Source organism: Scomber japonicus, chromosome 11 (assembly GCF_027409825.1).
Source record: "Scomber japonicus isolate fScoJap1 chromosome 11, fScoJap1.pri, whole genome shotgun sequence".
NCBI classification, from domain to species: Eukaryota; Metazoa; Chordata; class Actinopteri; order Scombriformes; family Scombridae; genus Scomber; species Scomber japonicus.
Genome location: NC_070588.1, coordinates 13,185,166 through 13,202,339, shown reverse-complemented (window position 1 = coordinate 13,202,339; position 17,174 = coordinate 13,185,166). Strand labels below are relative to the sequence as shown.

Here is a 17,174-nt window from a genome sequence, read left to right as displayed (position 1 = left end):
ATGGGCCGCATATTCCTACAAATAAATCTGGCTATCTTATCAGTGATGGCATTTTTACGAGCTTCTGGCAAAGTACCAGCTGAGTGTGTCGAGAAGTATGCAGACAAACGATGTTGGACGTCTGTTTCCGCTGCCTCATTTGGATGGTATGTTGACAGGTGAGTGCGAAGATTTGATGTTGAGGAAGTGTAAACAACTGCCTTTTAGCACGCCCACTGCTGAATGAGATGGTAAACGACAAAATACCCCCCCCCCCACACACCCGTTTTTTTTTAATGGAATAATTTGCCATGTTGAAATCAATGTGGTATTCCAGCAGATTTAGTGAAAACTTTGAGATAAGAGAGACTTCGGGTTTTCAGTTCAGAAAGAGGGCATGTTTGCTTTCAACAAATCTGCATTCAATGCATTCAATCAGAGCATATGAAAGCACATTAATTAGCAGAGGTTTGCTGTATGTTAAAATCAAAATCCTGATTGGATATACCATTGAAGGACTAAGTTACCACTTTTATGTTTAATTTCATGTCATTTCTTTGAATATTTCTTTTTGCCCTCACATTGAAAACATTAACCACTTAACGTACGCTGTTCCGTCTACGGGACGGGACGGATGTTAGGAGGTAGCCACAAGTTCTTCTGAATGTTTTAAACACCAACCCTCAAACATATATATTCATGCCGTACATCGTTGGAAAGCTTAGATTGTCCAGATTCATTCAAGACCACTCACGACTTATATGGTTGCTCACAGCCTTAATAGTATTAGCGATTAGCTCGGCTAGCCCCTGAGCTAAGTAAGAAAAGCTATAATGCCTACATACCTTCAAAGTCCTCTCTTTATCCACAACGATCATCTTATGACTCAGCACTTTCTGTACAGCTCGCCAAGTATCCATTCTTGTGAAATATGAAATCCGTTTCCATAAAACCGAAATACTTTCCTCAATATGTCCATGTATTTAGTCCAACACGTAACGTAATAACACAAATAACAAACCATATACGGTCCGTTTACGTCATTTCCTGACCTGCACGTCCATCTCAGAGTACATGTGACTAGATGTTTACGACCGTGAGCCTCTCCTGCTTCTGACGACACCACACGCAAGCCAATCGGTGTTTAGGTTTAGGCAGTACATGTCTCCAAAGCCAATGAGGACATGTGACCGACAACAATGACGACATGGCTTTGATTGACTGCTGTTCTAGCCTATGGAAATATTCGGTGAAATGAAGTCGGCGTTCTTCTTCGACTTGATATATGACTTATAACAAAATAAACAGATAGATAGATAGATATGGCCAAACAAAAAAATATGGTTATATGTAATAATAATAATAATAATAATAATGATATGGCGTCAGCTTTCATTAGAGACCAAGATTTTGATTGTAGGCAAAGGGGATGTGAAGTTATAGGTGTTTGATTGTGGTTATACAGCTTTGGTAACCAAGTGTCCATTTGGAGTCTCCAAAAAGGACCTGAGGAAAACGCATGGACATACCTGTTGAAAAATAATTCAAAAAAATTCATCTTTTGGTCCTTTGACTCCAAATTTGGACTGCATGAAGCCAAGACCTGTGGCTGTGGCCTCATTGTGTCTATATCCTGCTGAGAGGTCCCTGAATGTCTGTACACATGTCATTGTAAAGGCAAACCTATGGGCGAGTAAACAACCCCATCATTGTAACCTCTGCCACTCTTTGTCAGTAAGTCACAGAATCACACAGACACTTTTACAAGACTCCTGAGAGTGTTTCCTTTCCAATGATACCAGACACATCTCTGAGTCTCAAACTATGTGGGATCTGTGCTGCTCACAACTTGGGCATGTCGTTTAGGCTAACAGCATAAAAAACAGGGGCGTGTGTTAAGTGGTCAAATGACTACACTGTGAATTCCCCTTCAGGTCTGAATAAAACCTCTGCATGTCCTTCTGTTATAACAGTGACTCTGTGCATTCAAAACAGCTGTCAGTTTGTCAGAGCAGCTCCAGTACTGAAATGTTTATTGCACATGATAGCCTCTGTGCAAAAATCGGTACGTTTTAGACACATATGATCAATGAATATTTATCTGTCATGATGTGATTGGTCTTATGATGGAAATATTCAAAATTCCTAAAATATTAAAGATTATATGTTAATATCTCTAAGTGAGCAGGATTGTGGTGGGGCTGCAGGTGAGTTTTTTCTCCCCTTTTATCTTCAACCATTTTTATTGACTTTTCCATTAGTTCCATGTATTCATTTGCAGCATATATTAAAAATAAAAATATTCACAGGAATAGGGAAGCTGCATCATTCAACTGATTATAATTGTAAAAGGTACCCAGTCCATCCCCCTCCCAAAGCCTCCGAACCATTCCCACTTGTCCCCTTAGAGTCCAAATCTAGAATCAGAGAGAGAGGGTGGAAAGTTATACTTATTCTTAATGGGAGAGAGTACAGACATGTTGTCTACAATTTAAAATGTCTTCTAAATTGCGTCCAAATCCTGATTTTTTCGCTTTTTTTAAATAGAGTGAATAGTCTTCATGTGTGTTAACAGAATGTCAGTGACAGTGTAGATCTACATTTGTTGAAGTAGCTGAAAATCATGTGAATGATGTTGAGATACAAAAAGATGTCTAAAATGTTAAAATCTACTGTATTTTAAGCTCTACACCTTTTCAAAAAGCTAATCCACAGAGACATTATTACTGGATCAAGTTGGGAACACAGAATTAACTCTTCAGCTAATACTCCTATGCTAACCCTGTTTTTTGTCACATAGTATAGATAAAGGTTTCCACATCACACTTAAGGATTTTCAGTGAGTACAGACAATCTCTGCACATGTCCTGCACAGTGAAGCTAAAACATCCACCTGTATGAACAACAAGACGAACGCGTATTTTTGAGTAAAATATTTAAATTATTCTTCCACCACTGATTGTTAACAATGCAGAAAAACTTTATTGCGCTTGTAATTACAAGGTTGCCAGGTTGGTAGTGGGTTTGTCGTGGCGGATAGGAGGATGCAGCTTATCAGGCCTGGCAACTCAGACTATGCGCTGGATACAGCAGCCAGTATGGCGGACAGCGAGAGTGATTTGGAAATAGACGGGCTTGAAACAGCTCTAGACACATTGTGTATCAGACACTGCAGCGATGCGTCCTCTCTAAAGAGCAAAGAGTACTGTTCTGAGTTTTGTGAGGTATGTTGGACTCAATTTCGTTTGATATTCCTCCGAGTCGGCGTCTGTTTATTGCTAACGCTACTAGCTTTGCTGGCTAACATTAGCCTCCAGACTAGCTCTATTTATGCAGTTGTGTTGCTAAGACTATTTATATATAGCACAGCCCGCCAGGAACACAACAGAAAAGTCTACAAAATGTAGATACATATGTACTGTGCTACTTGCATGGTAACTTCATGCAGCAACTGTGAACTTTAGAGTTATTTTAGAGATAATTTGGTCATTTTCATCTTAACTATATTTGCTATATTGCGTGCTCTGTTGTTAACACTGCAGCACTTTGAGTATCACAATGGATGAAAAGTGCGACACAAATGAAGCGTATTATTATTATTATTATTTGTATTATATTTAACTTGATAGCAAAACAGGTAAGCTAAGCTAATTAACGGTATGAGGTTAGCCTAGGTCTTCTAGCGAGCTGCGGTAAGCCAAAATAAATGGTTAACTACTAATAACACTTTCTTGCGAGAATTAGGAAAACACTGCATAGGTTGTAAATCTCAGAAAGCTGTTTGAGATCAAATAACCTGTGGTAAATATAAAAATGTCACCAATGTGGTGTAAAATGTTTTATGTCGCCAAAGGGAAACTTGAGTATCATTAACCATAATTCAACAGTAGTTCCAACGGTGTTAGTTGATAACCCCTAACCCTCTGTATTTACACATAACATCCACAGGCCATATGATCTAACACAGGGAAGGCAAAGTAATTATGGTGATCAGTTGCACGCAACCAATTTTATCTTAAGAACAGTGTTTTGTTCTTAGACTATGTGAGAATAACTATGGTACATCAACCATACAATTATGGGTTCTAAAACAAACAAATCAATATTTTCCATGTTTTTTGTATTCTTACTTTTTGTGTAGTTGGTTGAGGAGTACACTGGTCAATGGCAAGTTCCTCTCCCTCAGCTGAAGGTGCTGCGGACAGCACTGTGCCGTTTCACTAAAGCCACTGCTGCCTTCCCCGATGACTGTCAGCACATACACTATGTTCTCAGCAGTCTGGCCCTGTAAGTAGTTTGTTACTTGGTAATGTAATACTTCATTTCATTGTCATTTCATTTCAACTATTATTTGGTAGGGACTGATACAATATACAAAGCAGTGTAATTAATTACGTATTAACCTATAGTGCAATATTTTTAAAAACTGCGTAGGGCTTGACGAACTGAATTTAATAATTGAGCTGTTGTCTCACTTACTACAACGTGTTTTTGGCACTAATGTTCCACTTGTTGTCTTCCAGGAGCTTCTTTGAACTGATGCTATTTTTCAGCAAAGAAGAATTTGGGGAAGAGCCTTTAAAAGACATCCTTGATTCTTTTAAGGTGACAAAAACTGATTCTCTGTTGCAGTCTTTAGTTCAGGATTATTGGGAAAAAGAAACAAGGAATCAGACTGAATTCACACTATTGCTTCAGCAAATGTTCAGGTCATACGAAACACTCTTATCAGATGTCACTGACGTACCTGGCTGGCTTGGGCGGTATCTATGTTTTCATACCTTCATATCTATGTATTGGGTTTTTAAAAAAATAAGTGAAAGCTGAACTGCTGGTGATAAAGTCATTTCAACATATATGACAGTGTCTAGCCTGCAATGTCTAGCCTGCTGGGTTTAAATATTTTATTGATCATAGAATATTGAATAGATAGAAAATAAGCGTCCTTCCATAGATTCTTACTGGAAGACCCACTTTTGACACTTGTTGCTGCGGCCGATACCAACATGTTACTCATCTCAACGGAGAATATTTTGATACCGCCCAAACCCAGTACCTGCCTTTACTAAAATGCACTTAATGTTAAGTGTAAGTCATGAGCACTAATCACAAACAACAATGCAACCAGTTTGGTTTCCCACCAGAGTTTATGTCAAAATAACAACTACTTCAATGTTTAATACTGCTAGTCTGTTTTGATTGTTTTAGTGGGACGTACATACCTGTGTACTGTATATTGAAACAAATTATCACAATTGGTCATCTCAGTAGTGTCTTCTAAGAGGAACTTTGTATTGATCTGTTTTTATTTTTTACCACTCTTTGTAGGAGTGTCATTCCCAACTCCTGAGGCACAGGAACATCCACCTTCATCATTTAAAACAGATCATCAAAGCAGGAGGCCCATGGGAGAATCCAGTGCTGCAAGGAATCCTGAAGGAGACAGACTTGTCTCCAAAAGAAGGTAGGGTCATGACTACATTTAATACCACATACAATACAGGAAACATCTTATCATCATTTGAGCGGTCAACAACAATCCTTGATCAGTAAAGAATGTTAATAGCAATGTGTTATTGTTACTCTTCTTAACATTTTCAACAGTCCATATGTTTGCATATCCACATTTATTCATGTATTTCCATTTCACATGCAGTTGAAGAATACTTGAGCTCAGAGTTGCCAGTATTCTTGGAGCTCCGGGTTCGCTATCTGCAGGCCTGTGAAAGAATACAGGAGGCAATGGCCCTGGCAAAAGGCTGCCTGGAAAACCACAAGGCTGGAAGTCATCTGTACTTCCACCAGGCTTACCTGACCTGCCTCTACAAGACCTCTCTGCATGAACACCTTCATAAGGAGGTAAGAAACGAAAGGATGGCAAAAGCAAAGCGCAAAGGATCAGGGATGTAAGATATGGTGGGGCTATGTAGAATAATATGATTTTTGCTTAAGATGGCAGAGAGAGGGATCAAAAATACTGAAAAAAAGAAACAATTGTTTTTTTTACTTTGTATTTTGATGTATTTTTTATGAATGTGTGTGTTTCCACACATCTTCGTCCTCAGATGGCAGAGATTGATGGCCGTGATGCAGTGGAAATCATCTGCAACACAGAGAGTGTTGAAAAGGATGATCTTCTGTTGTCGATGTGTAAAGCTTTCCTTACTCAGCAGTTACACAATGGAGACATGTATTACATCTGGTAAGAATGAGCTAAACCTTCATGCATGGACATCTCTAATATTACACTGGATTATCCTCCTCAGCTTTTATAGTATAATGGTACTTTCAGGTTCTGCACATTTCTTAGTGTTTGCCTAATGTACGTTTGTTATATCCATGAATCTTGTTGTAAAGGTAGTAACATTGTTTGGTTCAGTTCTTCTCTTTTTACTGACTAAGAAATGATCACAGTTGTTGGATAATTAATAGTATAAATAATGAGTTATTTGTCTTCTGTCAGGGACCTAGTGTTCATCTGGAGCAGGCTGCATCTCAGGGCCTATCCCTCCAGACAAGGCTTCCTGGCTGAGTGCTTGCAGCTGGCTTCTTCTGCTACTAACCTCAGAGCCATCTTTCCCTTCATCAAACTGGTCACCACAGAGGTATGACTGAGATCACAGCATTATCTCTTTTCCATACTGTGTTTGACAGGAGAAATTATATAAAAAATATTCTGCCTGAAGCGTTCCTCCGAAAAATGTATCACATAGAAGACTTTGATCCAACAAGGATCTTACTCAGGGCTCATAGGTGAAAATAATATTTCAGAATCCGATCCAACAAGGATCTTACTCAGGGCTCATAGGTGAAAATAATATTTCAGAATCCGATCCAACAAGGATCTTACTCAGGGCTCATAGCTGGAAAGAATATTTCAGAATCCGAATCAGCTTTATTGGCCAAGTGTGTGCACACATACAAATTTGACTCCAGTGTATAGTAGGGGTTGGGAAAAAATCAATACAGCAAAGTATCGCAATATTTTGCGTGGCAATATTGTATCGCTATACAGACGCCAAGTATCAATCTTTTATTATATAATTTACAAGTGCAAATTTAAATTTTTGGTACAAGAATAATAATAAAATCAATTGCTGTTTCAGTCCACTAGAGGGCTCTAGTTAGTTTTCTGGTGAGGTCAGCAGAGGTAACAGTCAGTGCAGGAGGAAGTTTTCCTTTGGAGACATAATTTGCAGTTGAAAAAAGGTAATGAATAGCAATATATCGCAGCATATCGCAACATATTTAAAATTGCAATAATATTGTATTGTGACACAAGTATCTTGATAATATCATATAGTGGAGCCTCTGGTGATTCCCACCCCTACTGTGTAGTATCTCTCAATGTGTATACATAAATCTGTATTTAAACTGCATTTTAAACACAAATGAGATTCATCAATTTGTTCTTACCAGAATTTGTTCTTCCTCTGTCAACACAACTGAAACTAGACCATGCATATACTCAAATTATAAATGTCCCACAGTCTTAAAAAAAATTATATAGTCAATATGCATTCAGTATATTAGAATCACAATTTTTTAAAAACTAGATTGGGCCTAAATATACAACATGTAAAGATGTGAAATTGCTAATAATACACAATGTATTTACTAAATATAAAATTAATAGGTAGGATGTTATCTATAAATTATAATCATAAATGTAATTAAATGATGGAAATATTCATATTACTCTAATTCACTTCACAACAGCTCACAATATAATCACAATGGCATGTCTAGTAGCCAGATCTGCCTTTTCTGGCTTCTACTTCTGAGAATATGTTTTGCAAGTTTTTCTACATTTTTACTATCAGAGTCCTCAGCTCATTCCATCGTTGCATTGCTCCAACAGAGCTTTCCCCATATAGAGAAATGGGGGCATGGTAATATGTTTTACTGATAGCGGGCATTTTGTCAATTTAGAATGATTCTGATTAATCAACATACGCACAGTGGACAAAACTGGCTGGTGCACACTTCTCATGAATCCAACAGTAATTTTGCATGTGCAAATAAGAACATTTGTAAACACATAGTAAATGAGGCCCATTGTATTTACACACAACAATTTTCAGAAAGAATCACAAGGACAACATGTCTAAAAAGGTAATTATTTAAACATAAACATATCACTATTATGTACGAGCAAGTGGGTGAAAAAATAGAATAGAAACAACAGATGGACAACAACATACAATGTCTTTAACATTTTTTTAATCAGAATTCAAGGCACATTGGTTCAGTTTGGCATCACCATCTCTCCACTGGAAAAACAAAGCCTTAAAATGGTGAAAAGCAGCCAATAGAGGGCAATGTGTGTAGAGGGCAATGTTTAATTTTGTTCTTTTAATAAAAGGACATGTAAACAGTGCAGACTTGTGCAGCAGTCAAAATGAAAGTTTGCCTTCCTGCTTTGCTCTAATCATTAACCTTTTTTCTTTTTTTGTTTGGGACAGCTGGGTGGTGAAGGAGTTCACGTCTGCTTGGAGCTTTGTGCAAGGGCCTTGCAGCTGTGTGACAAGCAGGCCGATAGTGTAACCCAGTCACTGGTCTGCAAGACCATCGCCTTCCTTCTGCCCCATGACCTGGAGATCTGTCGAGCATGTGCCCTGCTGGCCTTCTGCCAGGAACGGAGCCTGGAGGCTTACCGCACTGTTTGCCTGCTTCATATGCATCCTGACCAGGAGCCGCATCCCAACAACAGCCCTGTCCGAACCAGTGTTCGGTTCCACATTCTGCAGGTTGGACGGGGTGGAGAGGGGGATATATTTAGCATTATATGATATGATATATGATGATTATAGTGGATATAATGGCTTTATAATTTGTGCTTCTATGTCTTTTTTGTTTTCCAGATGCTCAAGGAACGCCTGTGTTTTGACCCTGAGTTTTGGAACCTCCTGACAATCAGGACACACTGCTTGGAGTTGATGAGTGACAAGGTTATGAAGGCTGCTGTTCTCAATGATATGAGGGAAGAAGAGGAGAAGGAACACCATCAAGAGCTGTTAACAAATAACTGTGTACATGACACACACACTCAAGGTTTCAATTCCTGTGAGTGCGCTGAAGCTGCTTCTGTGAACAGAACCCCTCCAGAAGAGAAGACTTTATATGGGAAGACAGGAAAGTGTGTTGCCCCATCAAATAATGCTCTTCTGAAGGGGAGAAGATGGAGAAGAAGCCTGCGAAGGAAAAAACAATCTGTGTCCGATGATGAGGTTGATGTGGGTGATGATCCAGAGTTCAAATACAATGTCAAATCTGCCTCTTCAGGTAGTAAGCCTATGTATTCACTAAGACGCAATCACACTAACGTAGAAAATTCTGCTCCTATGAAGCTTCCTCTAAAACGCAGTAGAGAATACTTGTCCAGATGTGTGAAGAGCCAAATTTTGAAAAGGAAAGGCCGGAAGAAAAGATGGTTGCAGGGTCTTCCAATCCTGGAGCAGGTCCAGACGGTTAAAGAGAAGAAGGTCAAAGTTAAAGGAAAAAAACGGGGAAGAAAGCCTTTACAGAAGCTGGAACTCTCTTACCCTGAAAATGAACTATACCTCACTGAGGGGGAGAATGGTTTTGAGGAGGAAACTGACACAGAAGACCAAGAGCAGGACATGCCTCACCTGGAGAACGAACTTGAAAAAGAGAGTGAACAGAAAGAGAATCAGTCGGAGCAGATGCATAAGCTTGAGAAGGAAAATGGACTCGAGAACCAAACTGACTGGGTTTGTGGTGTCAGACTCATTGAACACATTAAAGAGGAATCTCAAACACAGTTGGTGTCCAAGCTCGGTGAAAGTTTACCAAGTGAGCCTCAAGCTGTTGTTCCTGCTGTTGAAGCTGCTCCTGAACTTGATGGGCCACCTTTAGAATTATTGGATTGTCCCGTTGAACTGTTACACAGTTACTCTCTCAAATCCAAAAGGCCTGACACTGAGAAACCGATCCCTCCAGAAGCTTCAGCTTCAGCATCAGGATCAGATGAACTGAATGGTGACACAGAACAGAAGCCACAACCCACAGTGACCACAGAGGAATCAAACACTGAGGTCAGTTTGTCTTGATTAGCTTTATAGTATCAACTTCAGCAGGAACGTGTTGTTTAAGGTACTATTGAGATGATGAAATACATTCCAGAAAGGCCAGTTTAAGCAACAGATCCACAAGCAACAGAAGAATTTGTATTTTTCTTGCTGACAACATATACCATAGCAGCATTTTGCTTTGAATAAAATACATTGCAGTGGAATCATTATGTTTATATGCACTCTTGTGACTGCAGTAATTCAGCAAGGCACTGATATATCAAATGGAAAGACATGAGGATGTTCAAGTGCCTTTTTGTTTGGCATTTTATTGGATATTGTGCTTGCTTTTTCTGTGTAACTCATTGCACTGATTTCAATTGTCGTCTGTTCTCCAGGTGAAAACCAAGAGATCATGGAAGGACAGAGTACTCCGCACTCAACAGTATGCCCACTTGATGTATCATTGCAACTTCTGCCGCAAAGACTACAAAGGCTTGAATGTTATGAGGCATGCTCTCTCACACCTCAAAAGTAGGAAATTAAGGTGTATACTCTGTGGAAAACGCTTTAAACAGCTTACTTTTGCCAAAAAGCATGTTCTGGACCACATTGAGGAAATGTGCAAGCATAAACCCAATGATAAGAAACCATGCACTGAGGACACGCCGGCTACTAATGGAATGGTAGATAATGTGAAAACTCAGAGCCAGCCTCAGGATAAAAATCAGACTTCCATTCCTGATAGGGAAACTCCTAAACAGAAACCCAGCAGCAAATCTAAAGTGTCCAGCCTCAAGAGGGAAGAGCGAATTATCAGAAACCTCCGCACTCTAATCAAAAAGACATCTGTGCTTCACAAAAAGTGCAAGAACCCTAACTCTAATATATTCAAGCTGGTGGACTTCAAGGATGAGCAGGTGGTCATTAAAGATGGCCTGGTGATTTTAAAAGATCCGACTGTGATGAGAACAGAGGGAGAAGGAGAAGAGAAGGAAAAGCCAGCAGAGGAGAACGGCTATGGTGTGGACATCACATATCATTTGTGCCCCTCAGTGTCCTGTGATAGAGTGTTCTTGAGGATCAGCACCACACTGACAAAGCATGCTATTAGGTGCCATATTGATGAAGAAAAGGTGCTTGAGAAGACGTTTGTTTGGGCCAAGCACAAGTGCTCCTTCTGCCTCAGGTAAGACTCATTGGGCCTGATTTACTAAGATCCCAAATAGTGGGTACTAAATTGCGTGCACAGTGCAATAGATTGTGCGTTTTGTTTGCGTGTGTTTTGTGGGTGATCTACTAAGAATAACTGTGTAAATGAAAACAGGTGCAACAGGGTGGAGACAGCAGTATTTAAATGAGGCTTTTGCGTGTCTTTATGGAGAGTTTGGATGAGCAGAAAGCCCACAAGCGCAAAATGAAATGTGATCAGGTTCTAGTGGAAGAGGTTAACAAATACACTACTCACAAAAAGTTAGGAATATCTGGCTTTTCGGGTGACATTTATGGAAAATGTAAAAAGTTCACGCTACAGTGGTATTATATCATGAAATTTATTGAAACAGTGGTGGGTATACCACAACAAAAAATGTAAATGTCTCAATAACTTGTCATGTGCCCTTGAGCATCAATTACAGCTTGACAACGACGTCTCATGCTGTCCACAAGTCGACTTATTGTCTGCTGAGGCATGGCATGCCACTATTCTTGAAGGGCAGCCCTCAGGTCATTGAGGTTCTGGGGTACAGAGGTAAGAGCCTCAACACGGCGACTCAGCTGATCCCATAGGGTTTCTATGGGATTCAGGTCTGGAGAAAGTGCAGGCCGTTCCCTAATGATGCGACCTCGATGAGCTGGAGCATTGTCGTCCATGAAGGCCTGTGTTGTTCATGCAGGGACACAATGACTGGATTAATGATGTTATTAATTTAGGTAGTATGGGCAGTGTGTAGGGCAGTTCTGTATTGACTAGACACACCTGCCCACACTGTAACACCACACCACCGCTTGTCTGGTGACAACAGTGGCTGATGCATAGCGCTCTCTTTGATGTCTCCAACATCGTTGGCGGCCATCATTTCTGCTCGACATGAATCAACTTTCATCAGACAACAGCACTGAGGCCCACTGATCCCTCGTCCAGCGTTAATGCTCCCTGGCCCATGCAAGACGATGATGCCTGTGCCTGGTGGTGTGGTCAGGTACCCTTGCAGGTCGTCCAGCACGCAGACCATGCTGATGTAAACAGTTTTGAATGGTCTGACGTCACACTTTGGTGTTTCTCACCTCCCTTAAATGTGCCTGGAGTTGAGTGGCATTCATCATCTGGTTCCGCAGGGCACTGTTCACAATGAAGCGGTCATCAGTGTGGGATGTGGCCAACGAATGTCCACTTCTATGCCTTTCTGTGACTCTTCCAGTCTCTCTGTATCTCTGCTGCAACCTGCTGATGACACTTGACACTCTAAACTCAGTGGCCACTTGCGTCTGAGAACATCCTGTTTGAAACCTCGCAATGGCGAGGTACTGTTGATCAATTGTTAGGTGTCGTCTTGGTCTCATGATGTCAACATGTAAACAGCATGATGAGGAGGATTGTTTAAATACCAATTCTAATTGAACCAGGAAATGTATTGGTCGATTCATCGATCAAACACCTGTTGTGAATTTTGCCATTAAGCTCCTTGTTAGAGAACAGCAAGTTGTGCAGAAAGTACTGAAACATTGAACTGTTGGACATGTGCATTCAAAAGTTTAGAGAAGGTCACATTAAGTTCATCTGTAAAGGTTATAGTGGATTTTATGTTATTCCTGAAATTTCACCCGAAAGCCGAATATCTCTGACTTTTTGTGAGTAGTGTCTATTGACAACAACAAACTTGCAACAAAAACAAATATTACCAGAAAAACCGACATATGGGAGAGTATTTGTGACAAAGTCAATTCCGTTAGTAAAACCAAAAATATTCCACTCCAAAATTATTAATACAGGTAGAAAAACTCCTCATCCTGTACGTATTCTGTCATTGTGCCTCCTTCTCATCCTCTCCACAGTAACCCGATGCTCCTCCTCGTGTTCCCTATCCAGGTAAATTTGTGGTGTTGAAACATTTTGCAGATGCTTCCCCACGAGGTACTTTAGTGTTGCACAGATTGCAAATAGCTTGTGTTTTATCTGTCTGCCCACAACACCGACATGTTTGTTTGAATCCGACAACTAATGATTCAATATTCAAAAAACTTTATTGTCCGTCACATCGTGACAGGGCTCAAAACTAATTGTCGGATTCAAACAAACATGTCGGTGGTGTGGAACTTCTTAGTAAATTAGACAGATAAAACACAAGCCATCTGCAATCGGGAGCATCTGCAAAAAGTTTCAACATGACAACATTGATCTGATTGGATCAGTGAATTAAGACATTACAGCTGATCTCACGAATTGCATAAAATGCTAAATATCGGCCGATCCGATATAGCCGATCAGATCGGCGTAAAGCCTATAGATGAATGTGTTGGCACCACCATTACAAAAACGTTATCTTTAATTTCCTCAATTGTAAAAACATCTATCCACTGTATTGTTTAGTAAACTGTGTGAAAGCTATTAAATTGGATGGTGTGCAGATTACAGCATCAATTGTATAAATGACAAGTGTGCTTAGACATATTAATTCTTAGTTCAGCATCTAGGGTCTAAACCAGTAATGGTGGAAACTGATTTAATTTTTATTTGACAACATTTTATTGCCTCAGTGATTTCAGAATCTCTATTCCACTCTCCAGATATTAAGCACATAACATTTTCTGGGTTCAAAGGTGAAATGGTGCATGAATTGCAAGTCCGAAACAACACGTAGCTTTGCTGATGAGCAAATGCATGTAGGACAAACAACATATTGTAAAAAAGAAAAAAAAGAAAATAGGGTGACGACAGATTCCAGAGTTTTAGGCAAAGTCACATAATACAAATATAGGTCACTTTTTTTATTATCACTTATAATGTGTCTGCATGTTGGGGGGAAAAAAAGGAGAAAATATGAATTTTCTTATTTTACCTGTCAACTTGGGGTGTAATACACACATTCATGATAGATTTGCAGTTAAAACAGACAGTAACTTGTGTGTCAAGAGCATCAAAAATTGTTTTCAAATTTCACCATTCTCTTTAAATTTTGTAAAGAATACTTTTTTTTTTACTGCAATCTCTGTTTTTGAGGAGAGCTTACAGTGCTGTGCTTTCATCCAACAGGCAGATACAGTTTCTCCAGCATTATAAAGACCACATGAAGCTCCACGACATGCCTCTTCGACACTTCTGTTACCATATAGAGTGTAACCAGCGCTTCATGACACAGCAGGAATTAAAAGACCATGTGATTATCCACCAGCCCTTTAGACCCCAGTGCCCTTTCACAAACTGTGAGAAGCTCTTCTCAAGCCTCCAGGGTCTCTATGACCACGAGTGGAGACACTATATCCCAGCACCACAAAAAGACGAGTTAGAGTTGGGACCCAGCAAACAGAAGGAACAAAATTCTGAAGCTCCCTGGAAGCAGAGGGTGAGGGTCGAGGAGATATGGCTGCAGAGTAAAAAGGGGCAGAAGGAGAGTCTCAGTCCTGAGTCAGTCTCAGAAACCTCTAATCTTGGAGTCGAGGTCAAGGAAATAAAGCAAGAACCAATTTGGGATGGAAATATCAAGGTAATAAAGGAAGAACCAGCTTGGGATGGAAATCAAGACCTGTCTGCTAAATCAGAGATACCCTTCAGTCATGAGGACATGGATGACATCAAACCCCCCATCAATGGACACGAGGATGTGACAAGTGACCAAGCATCGGAAAGCAAGGTTTTCTCTTCCGATACTAATGCTGCTGCAGCCACTCCGAGAAAGAGGTGTCAAAAAAGAACATCCGTCGAGTTGGACCCCTTGAATGTCAAAGACCTTGAGGACATATCCACTTTGGCCGAGGGAGTCCAGCAGAAACTGGGAGAGCCACACATCACCGAACACAAATCCTTCAAACCCGAAGATCCCTCTTACGCGCCCTTCGTCAAAGCCCCCTTCATCCGGCCGCCACCCTCCACCTACTTGGATGAATCTCTGCTCTCAATGCGCAAGAGGAGGTCCACCGAAGAGGCCGCTCAAAAGAAATATGTTTACTGGAACACTAAGAAAAAGAAGGACCCTGACCCAGAGAAGGAGCAGCAGGTGAATGATGTGGCCCCCGAGCAGAAGATCAGACAACGGTGTGGCAAATGTCTGTCCTCCTTCGGCAGCGTTGAAGAATTACAGAAACACCAAGCCCTTAACACCTGCTCTGCACTCTTTGGCTTTGATTCGGATGATGAAAGTAAGTACACTTGATTCACTGATGATAAAGCGCATCAATCCAGTATTTCAAATCCACTTGAACCACTGATGAATGATTTTTTTTGTTTTTAAAATTTGTAGGTTAGCTGTGAGTGAAGAGGAGCTGGAAGTGGAGTGGCCATTGTATGCTGCCACCTGGCTCCGCTAAGTGAACACTGGAACCCTTTCTTACGACTCAGATACAGCACTCACTGTATTTATTTCTTTGATTCCAGTTCAACAGAGGGGAAGTAAGTGGTTAGCTGGATGATTTTATTGTTATTTAATTAAATTCATTTCATTTTAAATTCATTGGAGAAAAGAATTTGAAGCAATAATTTTGACAGCATAAACATTTTTCCTCAGAACATCATTGGTGTGTGTGTTGTCCAGTAGGTAAAACAGAGCCTTGAGCAATACCTGTGAACAGAGTTTGCGGCCCAAGACAACCTCCGTATAATTAAAAAAACAAACAGTTGCCCGTGTACAAATACTTAATCACAAACAGCCATAAATAAAATAATTTTAGACCGTGGACTTCTGCTGGACCATACTGTGATCAACTGACATGTTTAATTTAGTCTTTCATTCATTCATCCTGAGTGAAAATTAATTAAAAGTTGGATGTATGGATAATGCAGTTTTTAGCCTTATAAAATGAGCCTGAATGATCAGATATTTAAACACTTGAGTAAAAAAAACACATTTCCAGATTTTCAACTGTAGCCACCCAACTGACTTTACAATGAACATAACACTTCTATTTCTCCTAATGTATTTTATAAAAACTGAGTCGGCTCTGAGGATCTGGTCTTGATTGATTTACTTATGTCTTACTGGTTAAACCTAGTGGCAGAAGCTGTCCCATCATATTCAGAGTCTTCTGTCACACCTGTCTTAATTTTATCTGAGAATTTTACATGATTACATTATAAGCAGTATTAATAACTGTGAGTGTAGCCCCCCCCCCCCCCCCCTCTGCTTTGTGTGTTTAATTACTGTAGTCTTCCAAATAAATCATGCACCAGCTTTTGTCTTTGTAGAGAGGATGTATAAAATGGTTCATTCACTGACAGTACAATAATGGCAGATATGTGGTGGTGTCATATCTTTATAATCATAATTGATTGATTCAAAGATGTTTCATATACAGCAAGTGTTAAAACTGTACGAGGAGATGTTTTCCGTATAATTTGTGTGGGCTGCTGTTTCTGTATTTCGGGGTTGGGTTTGCCTTTTGTTGATTGGTCATCCGGGCGTGATAAATCAACATGAATCACTCATTAAAGCCTTGACCAAAATGTCTGAAACCATGTAAATCTGCCTTCATACTGTCACATTTTTACTCTGTACAGCATATGAATTATTCACTTTTATTAGTGCCAAGACTTTAAATCAGTGTTAGACTGTAGGTAAAGATTAACTTTAAGATCAGTAATACAGTACCAGTTTGCTTTGAATTTCAAAGTTATTCAGTTTACTCAATGGCCATGTTATTTCATTCAGTATTTCAGATTGGTCATTTATGTATAAACATTTGCAGTGGTTGATCTGTTTAATAACTTTTTATTGTAATGTTTTTATGGGACTGTTCCCTTAAACATACTTATTTATCTGTAAAAATGTGAATAGGTTGATTTGTAAAGGTAATGATTCCCCATATATTTTTCTTAAAGAAAAAGTGATTGAATTTGTTTGAATAAACAAATGATATATCTTAAAGTTATTGGTTTTGAATGTTTTCTTGTTGCACACCATTCACACGCACAGACCAGACAGTTCTGCTGTTTTTATTTCCTTTGGTGTC

General features: G+C 39.7%; 1 protein-coding gene across 1 annotated transcript; it reads left to right on the top strand.

The window, feature by feature from the left end:
- Window positions 1-3,023: 3,023 nt before the first annotated feature.
- LOC128368355 (zinc finger protein 654-like) lies at window positions 3,024-17,088 on the top strand. Its single transcript, XM_053329147.1, has 12 exons — window positions 3,024-3,203; window positions 4,121-4,266; window positions 4,503-4,584; window positions 5,308-5,443; window positions 5,636-5,838; window positions 6,045-6,181; window positions 6,443-6,584; window positions 8,445-8,729; window positions 8,844-10,037; window positions 10,412-11,202; window positions 14,266-15,368; window positions 15,470-17,088. The coding sequence occupies exons 1-12, from the start codon at window positions 3,024-3,026 to the stop codon at window positions 15,472-15,474; spliced, it is 4,404 nt and encodes a 1,467-aa protein (XP_053185122.1). The 3' UTR covers window positions 15,475-17,088.
- Window positions 17,089-17,174: the final 86 nt, after the last annotated feature.